This window comes from Ochotona curzoniae, unplaced genomic scaffold (assembly GCF_017591425.1).
Source record: "Ochotona curzoniae isolate NIBS_2020 unplaced genomic scaffold, NIBS_Ocur_1.0 scaffold_4506, whole genome shotgun sequence".
In the NCBI taxonomy this organism is placed as follows: Eukaryota; Metazoa; Chordata; class Mammalia; order Lagomorpha; family Ochotonidae; genus Ochotona; species Ochotona curzoniae.
In genome coordinates this window covers 40,881,994-40,899,406 of record NW_024467119.1, presented here as the reverse complement: position 1 = coordinate 40,899,406, position 17,413 = coordinate 40,881,994, and the positions used below count along the sequence as shown (strand labels likewise).

The window sequence follows — 17,413 nt, the reverse complement described above, 5'->3', positions numbered from 1 at the left end:
GTTCCTATAGTCCAAAAGCTAACTATCTACTTGATTATTCTTATTGTCTTAATTTTTTCCCTGAAGGTTTATTTATTTGAAAGGCAGAGTTGCAGAGAGAGTAGAGACAGAGATCTTCCATCGCTGGTTCACTGTCCAAGTGGCAACAAGAGCCAGAGCCTGGCAGCTACAAAGCCAAGACCTGGAGCTGCTTCTGGGTCTGCATTTGGGAGCCAGGGACCCAAGGAGTCGGGCCCTTTGCTGCTATCCCAGGCTGTAGCAGGGAGCAGGATCAGGAAGTGGAGCTACTGGTACTTGAACTGGAGCCCGCATAGGATGCTGGCACCATAAGCTGAGGTTTCGCTTTCTATACCATCAATGGCAGCCCTTCCCTAATCTTAAGGTTGAAGCTTTTTCTTAATTTGTATTTCTCATGTGTTTTCCAGGAAGATTGAAGAATTGTGATTTATGGGGTAATCCACATAATTAGTAAAGGAGATACGAAGTAGCAAGTTTTTTAGAATGTGTGCATTTCTACTGTGTGTCGTGTCTCTCTCCCCCCCTCCTCCCCAATTCTTTCAGATTTAGTAAGGGATTTGTTCGAGAATTTAGGCAAAGAAATAGTTGTGGGAAACGGCAAGTCACAACTCCAGGGACTCAAGTTTTGCACATATGTTACCTTTGCTGCTAGTGTGGTTTTTGTTTTGTGGGGTTTTTTGGTTTTTTGTAAGACTTATTTTTGTTGCAAAGATTTTTTACAGAGAGATGGAGAGACAAAAATCTTCCATCTGCTGGTTCACTTCCCAAGTAATCGCAACGACTGAAGCTGAGCCAATCCAGAGTCACGGGCCAGGAGCTTCTTCTGGGTCTCCAGATGGGTACAGGATCCCAAGGGTTTGGGCTGTCCTTGGCTGCTTACTCAGGCCACAGGCAGGAAGCTGGAAGGGAACTGAAGCAGCTGGGATTACCAACCGGCACCCATACGGGATCCTGGTGCATGCAAGGCGAGGACTTGACCACTAGGCCTTTGCCAGGCCTCCTAGTTTGGTTTCTCTAGCTTCTCACTTTTACCTTATAATTTTGAGGCACTTCCTGCCAACAGCTCTTGGTCATATCCCTTATAGCTCCTGGTCATAGAATAAGTGTCACTCTCAGTTTTGATTGGGAAATTCTTTGGCAGAGATAGACGGTAGACTGTAAGATCAAGTCTGAGCTTAGATTACATTCCAACCCTTTAAGGTAATAACTGAAGCTGGAGCAGCATAATTCCATAGGTAGCCATGTCCATAGAACTGGTTAGTGGTCCCTGACAGTCGCTCAGGACTACTCAGCTGTTCGTGGTAATCAGCAGAGAAGATCTGTGATGACTTACTCTATTCCTCACCTTTTTTTTTTTCCCCTACCGAAGATATTGTATCTTAGTACTTACCTTCTAAGCATAATGATGTCATGAACATTATTTGGTATCTCAAAACTAAATGCTGATCTATTGTTTAGTTGTCATTGGATGTTACCTGAAAGAATGAAATGTTTTAAGTGTTTTTTTTCTCTTAAAAATGGTCATTTTTAAAATTTTCAAGTTACATTACTATTTTTTTTTCCTCAAGTTGAAATTTGAAGTAGATTTTGGCATGTGGCATTATTGGCCCCATTTTAGATATTTATCAGAAGTGTCTTGGTCATGGGAAATTTGGATACTGCTTAATTTAGAAATGATTTGTGAGTAATTTACAGTTTGAGTGAAGAGCCAGGTTTTTGAATGCAATCTTTTTTTTTTTTTTTAAGATTGATTTATTTATTACAAAGTCAGATATGCAGAGAGGAGGAGAGACAGAGAGAAAGATCTTCTGTCCCGGTAGAGCTACTGGGATTAGAACCGGCGCCCATATGGGATCCCAGCGCGTTAAGGCGAGGATTTCAGCCACTAGTTCACGCCGCCGGGCCCTTGAATGTAATCTTAAAAATTAAAGAGGTCCTGGTGCAGTAGTCTGGTGGCTAGAGTGCACGGGATCCCATATGGGCACCAATTTGTATCCTGGCTGCTCCAAGTCCCATCCAGCTCCCTGCCTGTGGCCTGGGAAAGCAGTGAAGGATGGCCCAGAGACTTGGAACCCTGCACCCATGTGGGAGACCTGGAGGAAGCTCCTGGCTTTGGATTGGCTCAGCTCTGGCTGTCCTTGCTGCCACTTAGGGAGTGAATGATCGGAAGGAGGACCTTCCTCTTTGTCTCTTCTCGCTGTGTATTTGACTTTCCAATTAAAAAAGTGATAGTCTTTTTTTTTTTTTTTAAACGAGATGTTGCACACCCAAAAGAATTGACTTAAGGCACAGCTACTCAAACAACATCTGTTTTTTGCACTTGTAAATGTTTTGTGTTTTCACACCTAATTGGTACCCACCAGTCAACCACCAGAAACAAGCACTGTCATACTTGCTCACCTAAGGTTAAAAGAGTTGGCTGATACGGCCTTGTTAGTGAAACGTGTGTGTTTTTAAAGAGGAGGCATTTACCTTTCATCTAAAGCAGATAGACCAGAAAAAGAACAGTGGCTTATCTTTCAGATTTAATCATGTGTTGAATCTAAGTCTGCTCGTGCATTTTACATATTTTAGTAGATAACCCTTGGATAATGTAGTCTGTAGCAACCTTCAGGATAAATCTTTTTTTTTTTTTTAAGATTTATTTACTTATTACAAAGTCAGATATACAGAGAGGCGGAGACAGAGAGGAAGATCTTCCTTCCGATTATTCACTCCCCAAGTGAGTACAATGGCCAATGTTATGCGGGTCTGAAGCCAGGAGCCTCTTCCAGGTCTCCCACGCGGGTGCAGGGTCCCAAAGCTTTGGGCCATCCTCGACTGTTTTCCCAGGCCACAAGCAGGGAGCTGGATGGGAACTGGAGTTGCCGGGGTTAGAACCAGCGCCCACATGGGATCCTGGCGGGCTCAAGGCGAGGACTTTAGCTGCTAGGCCACGTCTCCGGGCCCAGGATAAATCTTTAACAAAATATTTTTCAATGTATTTAAAGCAGTTGCTCTGATAACACAGTAAGATCTGAAAGGCTAGTACTTACTGGTATGACTCCATGTAACAATGTTTTAAGTCGTAAGAATGAAATGGTATGTGTGTGTGGTTTGAGTTCCTCAGTTAAATGTCATGCAGTGCCACATAATTCAAAACAGTTTTTAACTCTGAAATTTAAGTCAAGAATTTCTCATCTTCTAAACTCTGAAGGATAGGAAGAGGGAGTTTTTAATAAATATTCTTCAAATATCCTTGATGGTACCAAAAAGCAAAGCTTGGGTGTTTTGGAAAGAAAATGTTTGGAAACTTGATTCCACTTAATTGAACTTCTGTTTGTAGTGGGAAATAACTTAGAGTTGATTGGTGAAAAGGAAGAAAAATTTGTCCAAGCAACGCTTAACTGGTGTTTTAAGAGTTGTGGTAAATTGTTGCCATTGGCCAGATTAGTCTTTATTGTATCTTTTTAGACTTCTGTTTCTTTTGCTTTCTAGTACTTTTTTTCTGTGTGGGACTACATTCAGCAGTTCTGTTTTGTTCCCAGACATTAGCTCTATCACTGTTGTCATGTGTAGATGAGAGAAGGGATTAAGTCAAAGGTTCCTTGGCCCTTGCATGTGGGTGTATTTGATTTTTTTTTTTTTTAAGATTTGTTTATTGCAAAGTCCGATACATTGAGGAGGAGAGACAGGAAGATCTTCCATCTGCTTATTCACTCCTTAAGTGACTGCAACGGCCAATCTGAGCCAGGAGCTCCTCTGGGTCTCCCACATGGGTGCAGGATCCCAAGGCCCTGGGTCATCCTCGACTGCTTTCCCAGGCCACAGGCAGAGAGTTGGATGGGAAGTGGAGCTGCTGGGATTAGAACCGGTGCCCATATGGGATCCTGGTGTGTTCAAGGCAAGGACTTTAGCCACTAGGCCACGACGCTGGGCCCCTGATTGTTGTTGTTGTTGTTATATTTTGCTTTGTTTTGTTTTTAAAGGAGTAGGTGTTACTGCCTTATGCCATAAACAATCTAAGAGAAGCTGCTAAGTTTGTGGATGGTTCAGGCAATGTTGCTTTAACCTTGGCTTGTTGTTTTCTATTTGGATGATTACACTGTGTTGTCATTGATGAGAAGGAGCTATACTGTCTTGGGTTTTTAAAAATAATAATAATGAGAGACCAACACTGTGACATAGTGGGTTAAGCCCATGCCTGCTTCACTGGCATCTGTGGAGTGCAACTTCAAGAGCTGGCAGCTCTAATTGCCATCTAACTCCCTGCTAATGATCCTAGGAAAGCTGTAGAGGACAGCCTTGAACTTCTGCACCCTTGTGGGAAACTGAAAGAACTTCCCAACACATCTGGTCATTGCTGCCATTTGGGAAGTGAACTCACCGATGGAAAATCCTTTCTGTATCTGTGCCTTTTAAATAAATAAAATAAGTTTCCACAAATATAACCAGGGAAATGACTTTATATTAGAAGTTTGTCCATATTTGTTACTCGTAGCTCATGGAAGGGTTACAATTACGTACAGATGTTGGAAATTCCTGTTTTGTGAAGAGCAGATTTGTATCTAGAAATGATTTTTAGTTAGAATTGCAATAATAGTTTAAAATGATGTTAAGTAAAAGACATTGAGGAATAATGAGATTAAATACAGAAAGGATAGCTTTATGAAAGCTCTCAAGTGTAATCGTGCTAGTCGGTTTTTGGTCTTTTGGAGGTTTTTTTTTGCTTTGGGTTTTTTTTTTCTTGATGATTCAAGAAGAAAGGATTTAAGACATCAGAGTCCCTTGAAATCTGAAATTTTAGCAATTATCGTGACTGTTGGCTTGCTGTAAGCTGTGAGAGCATCTTACTACTAACTAGTTTGATTGGCTAGGTTATTAGCTTTTGTTCATGTAGTAAGAACTTTGTTGATAAATGTATACTTTAGTGAATCCTAGCCAAGGTAATTGTCTCAGTATGTCCGTTAAGCAGGTGTGCCTGTGAAGTTCTAGGAACTGGAGTTAGGTTACTGAATGTTTTCTCTCTTCTGATGGAATATATTTATGTGATCACATGTCTTTAAATGAAATGGAATTGTTGTGTTTTCTAATATATGGTACATGACTGACCGTTTTTTTCCTTTTGGTATAGGAACTTAGTGATTTGGCCCGTGACCCTCCAGCACAATGTTCTGCAGGTCCAGTTGGAGATGATAGTAAGTAACTTTCAGGTTGATATTTAGTACTAACATTTAAAAGTGAGTACGTTTTTACATAGTAACAAGATTTTATCTTTTTTTTTTTTTTACCCCTTTCTAGTGTTTCACTGGCAAGCCACAATTATGGGACCTGTAAGTATTAAGAATTTTTAAATTTTGCTTTTGGTTGAAAATAGGATCAATCTGTGTTTAACTTAGTTTGTAGGTTAATTTGATCATGTAATAATTTTGTTTCAGGTATGCTTTTACTTTTACAGGAATAATATAATGAATTAATGATTTGCTTAACATTTACTGTATGTGTCTTGTTCTTGTGATAAAGTTGTATAGTGTATCTCCTTGGACTTAACCAGATGTCTGTCTCAATGAAGTTTTTCTTTTATAGCAATGTAGAGTACTGTCCTGGAGATTCCTGATATTTATAAACACAATGTCCTGGCTCTAATTCCATCGTGAGTTATGTTACTGAAAAGATCTTAGGTTCTGTAGCCTTGAACAGTCTAGTAAAATAGTGTTTTGATAATCTATTCTTAACAGAACTTTAGTTTTATAAAAATATGAGTATTCTTAGGCAGACAGTAATAATTGAATATAGCAAAGTTAAGTTCTGGGTAGATAAGAAACTATGCTGGATGATTGGATGTTGAGACATTATGGAGACCATCTAAGAATTTCAGAGATCTAGAACACACTTAAAAGCATTCTGGTGTAAGACTATCTTGCACATGTAAATTTTTAAATGTATTTTCAACTTGGAGGGTACCTTAGGGTCTGTATTCTAAGTAATTACGTGTATCTTACTGGAAAATTTTAATCCTATTTCTACCTCATGTGAGTACCTGCTGTGCCAGCTAGAAAAGGTACATGATAGATATCCCTGTCAGTCTCTAGGAAAATTTAAATTACTGAGGGAATCAGATCAGGAAAACAATTACTACAGAGGGATGGAAGATAAGTTATGTGATTAAAGTGTTAAGTAGGAGAAACATGGGGAAATGTATCAGGAATTATTGAGTTCAAGTAATTACACAATGTTGCAGCCAGAGGACAGATACTGCTATGTAGGAAGCTAGAGCTAAAGCTAGGAATTAAACAGGCACTATGAAATGAAACATGGTTATTTTAAACGTTAGAGAAGCACACATGATCCTTACTTCTCATTTCAGATGAGCACGTGTTGTGTGTCTGTCATAGTCCCTACGAGTTTGTCTCCATCTAGCTTACCTAGATCTTGAAAGCAGTTAGTTTTGCAATGTCTAGAACTTTCCCATTGTGATTTGCCAACTTTTTAAAATAAAGAATTCTATAAAGTGCATTATAGTGTCCACAACAAATACAACTCCTTTCATTCAGAATATTTTGAGATTGCTTTATTATAGAAATTGTCAAAACTTAAAGTATAGAAACATTAGTAAGCAAAAGATTAGTAATTGGGCAGTGTACAGAGTAAACCAGTTTTCTAAATAAAATCGTTGTGGTGTCTTACACTCTTGCAAGGTAAGGAATATACACAGCTATGGTACGTTGAAGAATTAATGAGACATGTATGCTGGTAGTTTTTCTGAGAATATTGAGTTGCTTATCTTGATAAATTTTAGCATTTTTAAAACATTTACAAAACAAGTGGTTGAATTTTTTTAGAGCTATTTAAATATTGAATGAAATTTTAAAACAATTACAAAGGAAATTTCTTGCTTCGGTAGTAGTATTTGTTTATGGCTTAAAGAGTTAATTATCACTTTTTGTAGTATAATTTCAGAAGTTAGGAAAAGCCACTCAGCATAAATTTTGTCTGCTATATTCTAACTATAGAGTGCATCAGCGAAGCAGTTTTAAAAGTGAACTCAGTACCACAGCAGTAACAATTTTGTTTTTCTAAGACATGTAGCTTTTACGTTTCAATGTGGTGTTTGACTTTAAGTTGTAGTCAGGGAATGTTCTCAATTATAAAAGTCTATGTAGCAGGAATACTAGTTTTTAATGCTTCAAAGTGCACAAATGATAAAAATTGAACCTTTGAAAGAATGAAATTGCTGGTTAAGTAATTTTTTTAAACACCTGTTTCTGGTATTTATATGCTTAGTTTAACTGGAAGTAGAATTGGCAGAAACAGATGTTGCTCTTATGTGGAGTGTTCTCAAGGTATAATGTAAAACTAGGTTGGGAGGATTCAAATCCTAGAATTTCTTTGTGTATTTAGGATGTCAAATGTGATAAATTTCAGGTAGAGGTCTAAACTTGTGTCTGAGAAAAGATCACTGAAGGGGTTGGGGTGGTGGCAAGGTAGGCTAGTACTCCACCTGCAAGTGTAGCATCCCATATGTATGCTGATTCAAATGCCACCTGCTGCACTTTGATCCAGCTCCTTGATTATGGCCTGAAAAAGCAGTACAGGATGACTCAATTTTTTGAGCCCCTATGAGAGAACTGGGAAAAGCTCTTGGTTCCTGGTTTCGTGTTGGCTATGCTCCAGCCATTGCCATCATTGGGAAAGTGAACAAGCAGTTGAAAGATCTTTGTGTCTGTATTTCCTTCTCTCTATAAGTCTGACTTTCAAATCTTAGAGACCCAAAACTGGAAGGCAAGGAAGATTAAAGGAAGGAATACTTAAGCTAAAAAGTAGTAACATCTTGAACTAAAATACTGTCTGCTGGCAAAAAGAAAATAATTGAAAATGTTAAATACCTTTTAAAGATTTAATAACTACCTTATCTTTGAAAAAATGGGAAATAATTAAGTATGGGGCCTATGGGTTGCAACTTTTCTATCGTATAGACACAAAATCTGGGGTTGAGATCAGGGGCTTGATGTTCAGAGATTTGAAATACTTAGGACACACTTGAGCATTTAAAGACCAAAGTAGCCCTTTCCCTGTACCTTTCTCTTGGTGCAGTTAGTTTACGCCCAGTTTATAAATAAATTTGGTGTTTTGAAGCCTCAGTTCTTTTATAAGCTGCGTTGTCATATTGCAGAACTTATTTGCTTTTTACTATGGATTTTAGTGTTCAGGTTGAACATTGAAATACTTGCCCCTTTGAGTTCTTTTTTTTTTTTTTTTTTTAAAGATTTATTTTTATTATTTTTTATTGGAAAGGCGGATATACAGAGAGGAGAGACAGAGAGGAAGATCTTCCATCCGATGATTCACTCCCCAAGTGAGCCGCAACGGGCCGATACTATGCCGATCCGAAGCCAGGAGCCTCTTCCGGGTCTCCCACGCGGGTGCAGGGTCCCAAAGCTTTGGGCCGTCCTCAACTGCTTTCCCAGGCCACAGGCAGGGAGCTGGAAGGGAAGCGGGGCTGCCGGGATTAGAAGCGGTGCCCATATGGGATCCCGGGCGTGCAAGGCGAGGACTTAACCACTTGCGCCACCGCGCCGGGCCCGCCTTTGAGTTCTTTTGAACAAATCACAAGAAATTCCATTTTCATTAAAATTCTTCAAATGGATATTCTTTATTCAAAAACAGTCACTAGAATTTAGAATTAATGAAAGCTTTAAGCATCTTATGAAATGGGTCTAAAATCTTCATGTTTGGCATTACTCACATATTTAAATGAAAAACTAGCAAATTCTCTCATGTTAGTTTTAATAATGTTATATAATGTTTATTTCTTTAATGAAATTCTCCATATTCAAATTAAAACAAACTAGCAAAAATGAGTAGTACTATTCCATACATGGAAGCTTGAAATATTGCTTCTTTTAAGGGGAACATATTTCACATTGTTTTGCAAGTGCCAAAGCATCTGTATAGATCTGTCTACTGGTAAGGATTACTATCATTACAAGGAGAGTGTGATAGATCTTCCTCAGTGTTTCATTGCCCAGATTGCTAAATGGCCAAGCCTAGATTGGACCGGATCACAGTGAGAATGGAGCCTGGAACTCCATTTGGGCTCTAATGAGTAGCAGGATTTTAAGCGTGTAGGCCATCTTGTACTGCGTGCTCAGGCAAGTTACCAGAAAGCTGACTTGAGAAGCTGGGGCTTGAACTAGCACTTGATGAGGTGCTGGAGTTGCAGATGGAGACTTTCACCTGCTGCAGACCACAAGCATACACCGTTGTTTCATATTTACACATGTAACTTAAATAGAGTAATGTGAGTTAACTGTGTTTGTTTTTCACAGAATGACAGCCCATATCAAGGCGGTGTATTCTTTTTGACAATTCATTTTCCTACAGACTACCCCTTCAAACCACCTAAGGTGATTATTTTTCTCAAAACCTTAAATATATGTACCTGTTTCATTTAGACCATTCCTACAGATTATGAGTTCTGCATAATTTGTTAAATGTGTATATAAAGTGATTAAACATGATTGAAGCCACAGATAGGATTTGTTTCACTGATAGTGTCTAATAACTTTGAACTTGTAAATGATTACTTTTTCCTTAATGTTATAGATTTGGATTGTATGTTATTGTCTTAAACTGGTAAGCATCAGATATTCAACTTGAGTATTTAGTTGGACACATTATTACTGCCGCTTTGTGATACATTTTTGGTAGAGGATAGTCATTTGGTGTTTTTTTGTTTCACAACATAAAGGAATTACTTAGTGTGCTTACGTGATTGCTTTGTACAAATAATCAGAGCTATTTACATTAAATTGAGCCTTCCGAGAATAACTATGACATTGACATTCTACTGTAATTGTCTTCAGTTATGTTACAGGTAAAATGTGAAGTTTGCCTTATTGGGCTTGAGAACTTCTTTTGCCAAGGGCCACTTGACTGTTAACATGTGAGGACGATAAAAAAAAAAAAATCATCAGCTTAAAAATTAGCCTGCTTGTGGACTGAAAATCAAGCACTCTTGCAGCTGCGTTTTCAGGACCAGGCAGGACCAGATCAGATGACTTTGTAGGCCTCTTTGGCCCCTGAGCCAGAAGCTTCTTAACTCTGCTTTAGGTGAAACACTGGGTGATGCTCGGGTTTGTTCTGAGTGCAGGGGAAATGCAATGTCAAATATGTACCTGTGTAACTTTAACTAAGCTAGCCTATGCATTTTAGTTATACTCAAAGCTTTTTAATTAATGTGTTAATAGCTGCAGATAGCTTTTTTTGATATCTGTGGTACTGTTGGACTATTGTCTTAAAGTTAAATTCTTAATTGAGGGAGCCACCAGGCATGGTCAGAATGTATAGACAAGTAAGTTCTCATACTTCATTTTATATAAGCTAGATTTACGTGATTTGAATTTTTTTGTGTGACCTTAACATTTCATGATTTTTGTTTGGATAACATAATTAAAGGAATTTAAAATTTATTTTAGGTTGCATTTACAACAAGAATTTATCATCCAAATATTAACAGTAATGGCAGCATTTGTCTCGATATTCTAAGATCACAGTGGTCTCCTGCTTTAACTATTTCTAAAGGTAAATTTTTCAGCAAATTATTTTGAACTTCTGGCTTTTTTTTTTTTTAAGCAGTTTAAAAATTTTATCTTTGAATGTACTTGTGTTAGTATTTATGAGTGCAGAGTTTTTGTAGGGGGATCAATAAAAAATTCTAAGAAGTGAATTTGGCAGTTTGGTTAAGATGCCATCTGGGAATACCTGAGTGCCTGGGTAGTTCTTAGATTCTTAACTGCCCATCTGGAAGAATGGGAACACTACCTGCTGCTTCCCAGCATGTAGAATATCCTTATTTTGGATTCCATTTTTTTGTTTTGTTTTGGTTTGGTTTGGTTTTTTATATATTTATTTTTATTGGAAAGTCAGATACACAGAGAGGAGGAGAGACAGAGAGGAAGATCTTTTGTTCGATGATTCACTCCCCAAGTGAGCACAGTGGCCATTCCGAAGCCAGGAGCCAGGAACTCCCTCCAGGTCTCCCACACGGGTGCAGGGTCCCAAGGCTTTGGGCCATTCTTGACTGCCTTCCCAGGCCACAGGCAGGGAACTGGATGGGAAGCGAGGCTGCCGGGATTAGGACTGGCGCCTGTATGGGATCTTGGCGTGTTCAAGGCGAGGACTTTAGCTGCTATGCTGTCACACTGGGCCCGGGATTCCATCTTTCTATAAATTTGGCTTTGAGTCCAGGCTCCTGTCTTTGGGCTGACTTAACCGCAGCTAGGTTGACATTTGATCTCCTCTTCAAAATTAATAAAGTTTTAATAATTTTGTGTTTGTTTCTGTATATTTGACTTCCCCCCCCCCCCCCCCCCCAAAAAAAAAATAGAATAAAGGGGAGAGAGAGAGGAAGATCTTTCAGCCATTGATTTACTCCCCAAGCGGCCACAAAGGCCGGTGCTGCGCCAATCCTAAGCCAGGAGCCTGGCACCTCTAAGTCTCCAGGCCACAAGCAGGGAGCTGGATGGGAAGCGAGACAACCATGATTAGAACCAGCACCCATATGGGATCCCGGAGTGAGGAATTTAGCCACTAGGCTATCGCACCAGGACCTATATGTTAAAAATCTTGACTGGCAAAGAGCAGGATGTTCTGGTGTTTGGCATTCTCTTTAAGTTGATAGGTTGGACAGGGAAAGAGTCAGAGCTGAAGGCTGGCTAAGTCTTGATACTGTTTTTGTTTCACCAGGACTCCTTGGAATAATATCTCCAACATGATGAATTGAAGGAGACAAAACATTTTGTTAGCAGTTGGGTACTTTTGTCAGAAACCTAAACAGTCCTGGGAAAATGAATGCATTTTTTTTGTTCCTTATAGCCAAGAATAATGTGGCACAACTGTTTATTCTTGTTCTTAGTAAAGTGGTTTTTTTACCCCACTTTGAAATGCAAAAAAAAGCTACTGAAATTTTAAACTATGTAGGCCCTTTAAAAATTGGTAAATAAGGTAATAGGACATTTTGTTGACTGCCTTACAAACTCCTGAGATGAATGGTGGCTTCAAGTTCAGTTGGTGATGAATTTGATGCCAGTAAACCTCTATTTTTAGCCTGATTTTTAACTTTACTGTTAAACTATGTCTCATTAAGATTAACTTTTGTGAGTTGAGGTTTGAAATGCCAAGTTTAAACCCTGTGGATACTTCTGATGCTGAATAACAAGACATTTGTTTTCTTGCAGTTCTTTTATCCATTTGTTCACTGCTATGTGATCCAAACCCAGATGACCCCCTAGTGCCAGAGATTGCACGGATCTATAAAACAGACAGAGATAAGTAAGTGTAATCACTTAAGGAAACACTGATTTTAGTAATTAAGCAGATAAAGTGATATTACTTAGTAAGTTACGCCTATATTGTGGTGTAACTTGTGGCAATGCGTATAAAACTTTTAAAGTTTAATTTGTAAATGGGCCGTATAAAACTTCTTGGGTTTTTTGTTTAAGTCTTAAATATTTTCGTGACTGGGACAAATATTTCTTTGCCTCAGGTGTGCTTCTTTTCAAAAACTATTAGTACTGTTGTAAATGTTAAGGTCTACATTATCAAATACTTGATTATTATGCAACTTCACCATTGTGACTTACGTATGTTATAATTAATGCGAAGTATACTTGTTCAATTAGGTACAATAGGTTAGCAAGAGAGTGGACAGAGAAATACGCTATGTTGTAGGGTAAGAGGATTTGCACTCTGGTGCATTTATTCATGGTACTGCCAGCACTTGAGTGCTGCATGCTTTAAGGCACTGTATTAACTAACAAAAGGTAACAAATGTGGCAGTCTTCTGGAAACTGTACATTTAACTGCTTGATCCCTGTGTAATGTGAAAGTATATACAGTAGTCACTTTTGCTTGAAAATATTTTTGCATGGCAAAACCATTATATAGTACTAGAAAGAAGTAGAAATTTTAGTATCTTTTTCAAACTACCGCAGTGTTTAAATTTTAATTTGAGTCTTTGTACCAATGCTTTATGGAATGTGATCATTTAATTCAAATTTTGCCAGGAGATAGTAAAAAAAGGGAAGAACATTTCTAAGGCTAGGCATCTAAACTAAATGTTTATTACTGACAAGCATGCCTTAGTGTCAGCTATATTTTGTGGCACCCTCTTTGCAAAATAAAGCCTTTTGTTTTAAAAGTGCTAACTTTTTGAGAGGCTTTTTTAAAGTGGCATAATCATAAAGTAGTAGAACTTTTCATATGACAGCAGTTATGAACTACTTAGTTTCTTAATATGAAGCTAGTTAATATTTTAGAAAGTTTTATGAATGTAAAAGATATCCTGTGCCCTTTATGTATTTATTTCTTAAGATTGTCATTGTCTTTGGTAAGTGGTCTGTGGCATGAGTGTTTTATTTAGGAGAAAACTGTAGTATTAGTGTTAATGATCTTTCACAATCATGACTTTGCTCATGTGTGTACCTACCTGTTGATCTTAATAAACGAAGATGCCTTGATTGTGCTAGAGATTTCCATTTGGTGGGTCTCGGTAAGGTTTAGTAGCACCAGTCACCACATTTGTGGTTGTGGTTTACACAAGCACAGAAGCCCACCTCTACTTGAAAGTGACTGCTTTTTATCATCCTTTCCAATATCGTACTCTTCTGCCCCTCCTCTTTTATTTCTCTTCTGATAATACTTGGAGCCAGATAAATTCTCAGAATACAGGATTCAGATAAAAATTTTCAGTGAAACATTTGATCTTTCATGCAAGTCCCTGTTGAATTACATTTATAATGAACTAAAAAAATGTTTCTGGTCTTGGAGGTTCATTACACTGCATAACTTAATAGAATTTCTAATGCAATATGAGTTCATTAGTCAAGACAAAAGGTCTTTCATTTTTGTTAACCCCCCAATCTCAATATTGAAAGCATAAAGTTCTGTTTTCCACATTGCTTTGAGTACCAAGGCTATTTCTCCTTTGTTGGCTTTTATTCTAATTATAGCCATTAGAGGTGACTTTATAATATGTCTGAAGGTAAAACAGATGTTTTCCTTCCTTTTAGAAATTTTTTTCTTCTTTTTTAAAATGACGTCATTTTTGTTTACAGGTACAACAGAATATCTCGGGAATGGACTCAGAAGTATGCCATGTGATGCTACCTTAAAGTCAGAATAACCTGCATTATAGCTGGAATAAACTTTAAATTACTGTTCCTTTTTTGATTTTCTTATCCGGCTGCTCCCCTATCAGACCTCATCTTTTTTAATTTTATTTTTTGTTTACCTCCCTCCATTCATTCACATGCTCATCTGAGAAGACTTAAGTTCTTCCAGCTTTGGACAATAACTGCTTTTAGAAACTGTAAAGTAGTTACAAGAGAACAGTTGCCCAAGATTCAGAATTTTTTTAAAAAAAATGGAGCATGTGTATTATGTGGCCAATGTCTTCACTCTAACTTGGTTATGAGACTAAAACCTTTCCTCACTGCTCTAACATGCTGAAGAAATCATCTGAAAGGCAGGGAGCTGGATGCAGTTGTCACATCAAAGGCAGCAGCATTATTCTAGCAGCATCCATTTTTGTTTAAGCCTTCTACTGTTAGAGATTTGAGGTTACATGATATACTTTATGCTCATAACTGATGTGGCTGGAGAATTGGTATTGAATTTATAGCATCAGCAGAACAGAAAAATGTGATGTATTTTATGCATGTCAATAAAGGAATGACCTGTTCTTGTTCTACAGAGAATGGAAATTGGAAGTCAAACACCCTTTGTATTCCAAAATAGGGTCTCAAACATTTTGTAATTTTCATTTAAATTGTTAGGAGGCTTGGAGCTATTAGTTAATCTATCTTCCAATACACTGTTTAATATAGCACTGAATAAATGATGCAAGTTGTCAATGGATGAGTGATCAACTAATAGCTCTGCTAGTAATTGATTTATTTTTCTTCAATAAAGTTGCATAAACCAATGAGTTAGCTGCCTGGATTAATCAGTATGGGAAACAATCTTTTGTAAATGTAATGCTGTCTTTTGTATATACTGTTGGGATTTGCTTCATTGTTTGACATCAAATGATGTAAAGTTCAAAAGAATGAATATTTTGCCATGTTCAGTTAGAGTGCACAGTCTGTTACAGGTTGACACATTGCTTGACCTGACTTATGCAGAACTAATAAGCTATTCAGATAATGTAGCTTTAATATGCTGCTCCATGATACTGGCAGCCCTGGAGTTCGTAGATGGACTTGGGACCCCAGCAGTTTTGAGCTTGTATATGGAGTTTTAAGAAATTTGTTTTCCAGGTGCAGCTCCATCTAACTAAAACTTACCTTCACATTGTACACTTGACAGCTGAAGAAACCATAACTTGGGAGTAATAATGGGTCAAAATTTACAAAATAAAGTACTGTTTTGGTGTGGGAGTTGTCATGAGGCTGTGTTGAAGTGACTATGTGGGATATTGAGTATCCATTGAAGTGGATTTGTTCAGCCATTTACATTAATGAACATTTAAATGCAAACAGATATCATTTCAGGTGACTTAACATGAATGAATAAAAGTCAATGCTATTGGATTATTTTTCTGTTTGACCAGTGCTATCTGTGCCACTAACTTCTGTAGTAATGGGCATTACCATCTTCACCCTTCTTGAATCTGACACTGTAGTTTTTCCAATTACCATTGCTTTATTTCTTAAAGTTTCTAGCATATGTGACTTCTCCACACTTTTGCACTGCTTACAATTATGTGCAATCCTATTCTTTGTCTCCACAGATGTGGAAAGCTAGAAATAAATGTTAAAGCTTGATTTTCGTAAGCGTTTAAATATAGTTTGGACATGATTTATTAACTTACTGGTTGTCTAAACTGGAAGTGAAATGCATGCCTTCTGAAGATGTTCTAGCTTTGTTATTCTGTAATAAGCATTTCATTGGGAAAAGTTAATCCAGCTATATAATTCTTCCAGTGAGTGAATTTTCTATTTTCTCTTTTGTTAAAAGATAATGTCTCCTTTCAAGGCAGATGTTATATTGTTAAGACTTTGGATTTAAGTTATGAATGAGAATTAGTGACATATTACTCTGCAAGGTAAGAACTACTCTTTGGCTCCATTTTTGCAATAATTACTTCTGACAATTCTGTATTCACAAATAACAGCATTAGTAGATTAGTCATTTCTTGAAAGCCAAATATAAATAAAACACATACTCATATATTACAGTGCACCCCTAATTGGCTTTCAGACCTTTTTACCCTTGGGGACCTTTAGGTGTTTAGTGATGACTCCCCTAAACCATTGATTGTCATAACTACTAGTAGATATGTCCAGATCTGTTTATCTTTGACATGACGCTTATACAACATTTCATATCATTTCTAAGGGAATAAGCCATAGCGGCTTCTCCAGGTTTAAGAGAATAGTAACTTAAAGCACCTGGAAAACCAACTTTTGAATGTATGGACACTGGACTTCAGCACATATACAATGAAACCTCAAAAAAAAAAATCCAAGAATTTGCCCTCTGCTGAACTAGTAATTTAACAGTATAATGCCATCTGTAAGATTCAGGTGGATTTTAACATTAAGGAATCAGGTTGGCTGATCTTAAGTTTATGTATCCAGATTAGGAAATACTTAAGTTTCTTTTAACCTATAAGAGTTAGAGTCCAGTTGGCCTGCTAATAGTATTATGTTTCAAGTGACTTTTTTCCTGGGCAAGTTTGCAATGTGATTTAACAGATTTTACTTTGAACTGATTAGTTTGTTTGCTTGTGGGTGTGCTCACATTTTTAAAGTATGAACCACAGTTGATTATAGTGGTCTCAGGGGTAGTGAAACACTCACTTTTTTCCCCCAGTGGCTTAGTTTAGGTATACTTACAGAAACTGATCATACTGTGTTAGTGATTTGGGGTATGGGGTGATTCAGTCATATGTTTTGTGTTGACGTAACGAAACTGTTAAATGATTGTTGGTTACACTTTCAAGTGAATTTGTCTTCTATTTTATGAGGAACCCAGTGCAAGTCACTTAATATTGTCTGATAGTGACATCTGCCTGAGACTTGTAATAGTTTAAGTTAATTGAGCTTAAAGGAATTGTTACCATTAAAGTCTGTGTTTAAAGACACTTTGGTCTAACTCAGTAATTCCAGCTAACAAATGAAGTCCACATTTGAACTTAAAGCTCTTGAGTTTGAATTTGAACTTCTTAAACTGGTCTATCAAGGATTGTGATGGTTCTCGATAAGTGTGACTGAGACCAACTACATCAAAAGTTTTTTGGAAAGTTAGAGATTATCAAGTCCCAGTACAGACCCAATAAATCAAGCTTGGGTGTAGTCCAGTAGACTGCGTTACATGGCCCTCCAATGATGCGTGGTTAAGATTTATTTGC

General features: G+C 37.5%; 1 protein-coding gene across 4 annotated transcripts in view; it reads left to right on the top strand.

Moving 5' to 3' along the window:
• UBE2D3 (ubiquitin conjugating enzyme E2 D3) overlaps window positions 1-15,593 on the top strand; it is a 28,091-nt gene extending 12,498 nt beyond the window's left edge. For all 4 annotated transcript variants that reach the window (XM_040967199.1, XM_040967198.1, XM_040967200.1 and 1 more), the window contains exons 3-8: window positions 5,132-5,195; window positions 5,299-5,330; window positions 9,327-9,404; window positions 10,476-10,581; window positions 12,237-12,330; window positions 14,115-15,593. In XM_040967199.1, the coding sequence (XP_040823133.1) occupies window positions 5,132-5,195; window positions 5,299-5,330; window positions 9,327-9,404; window positions 10,476-10,581; window positions 12,237-12,330; window positions 14,115-14,160 (420 nt within the window). In that variant the 3' untranslated portion in view covers window positions 14,161-15,593. The remainder of the gene's footprint in view (window positions 1-5,131; window positions 5,196-5,298; window positions 5,331-9,326; window positions 9,405-10,475; window positions 10,582-12,236; window positions 12,331-14,114) is intronic.
• The last annotated feature ends 1,820 nt before the right edge of the window (window positions 15,594-17,413 follow it).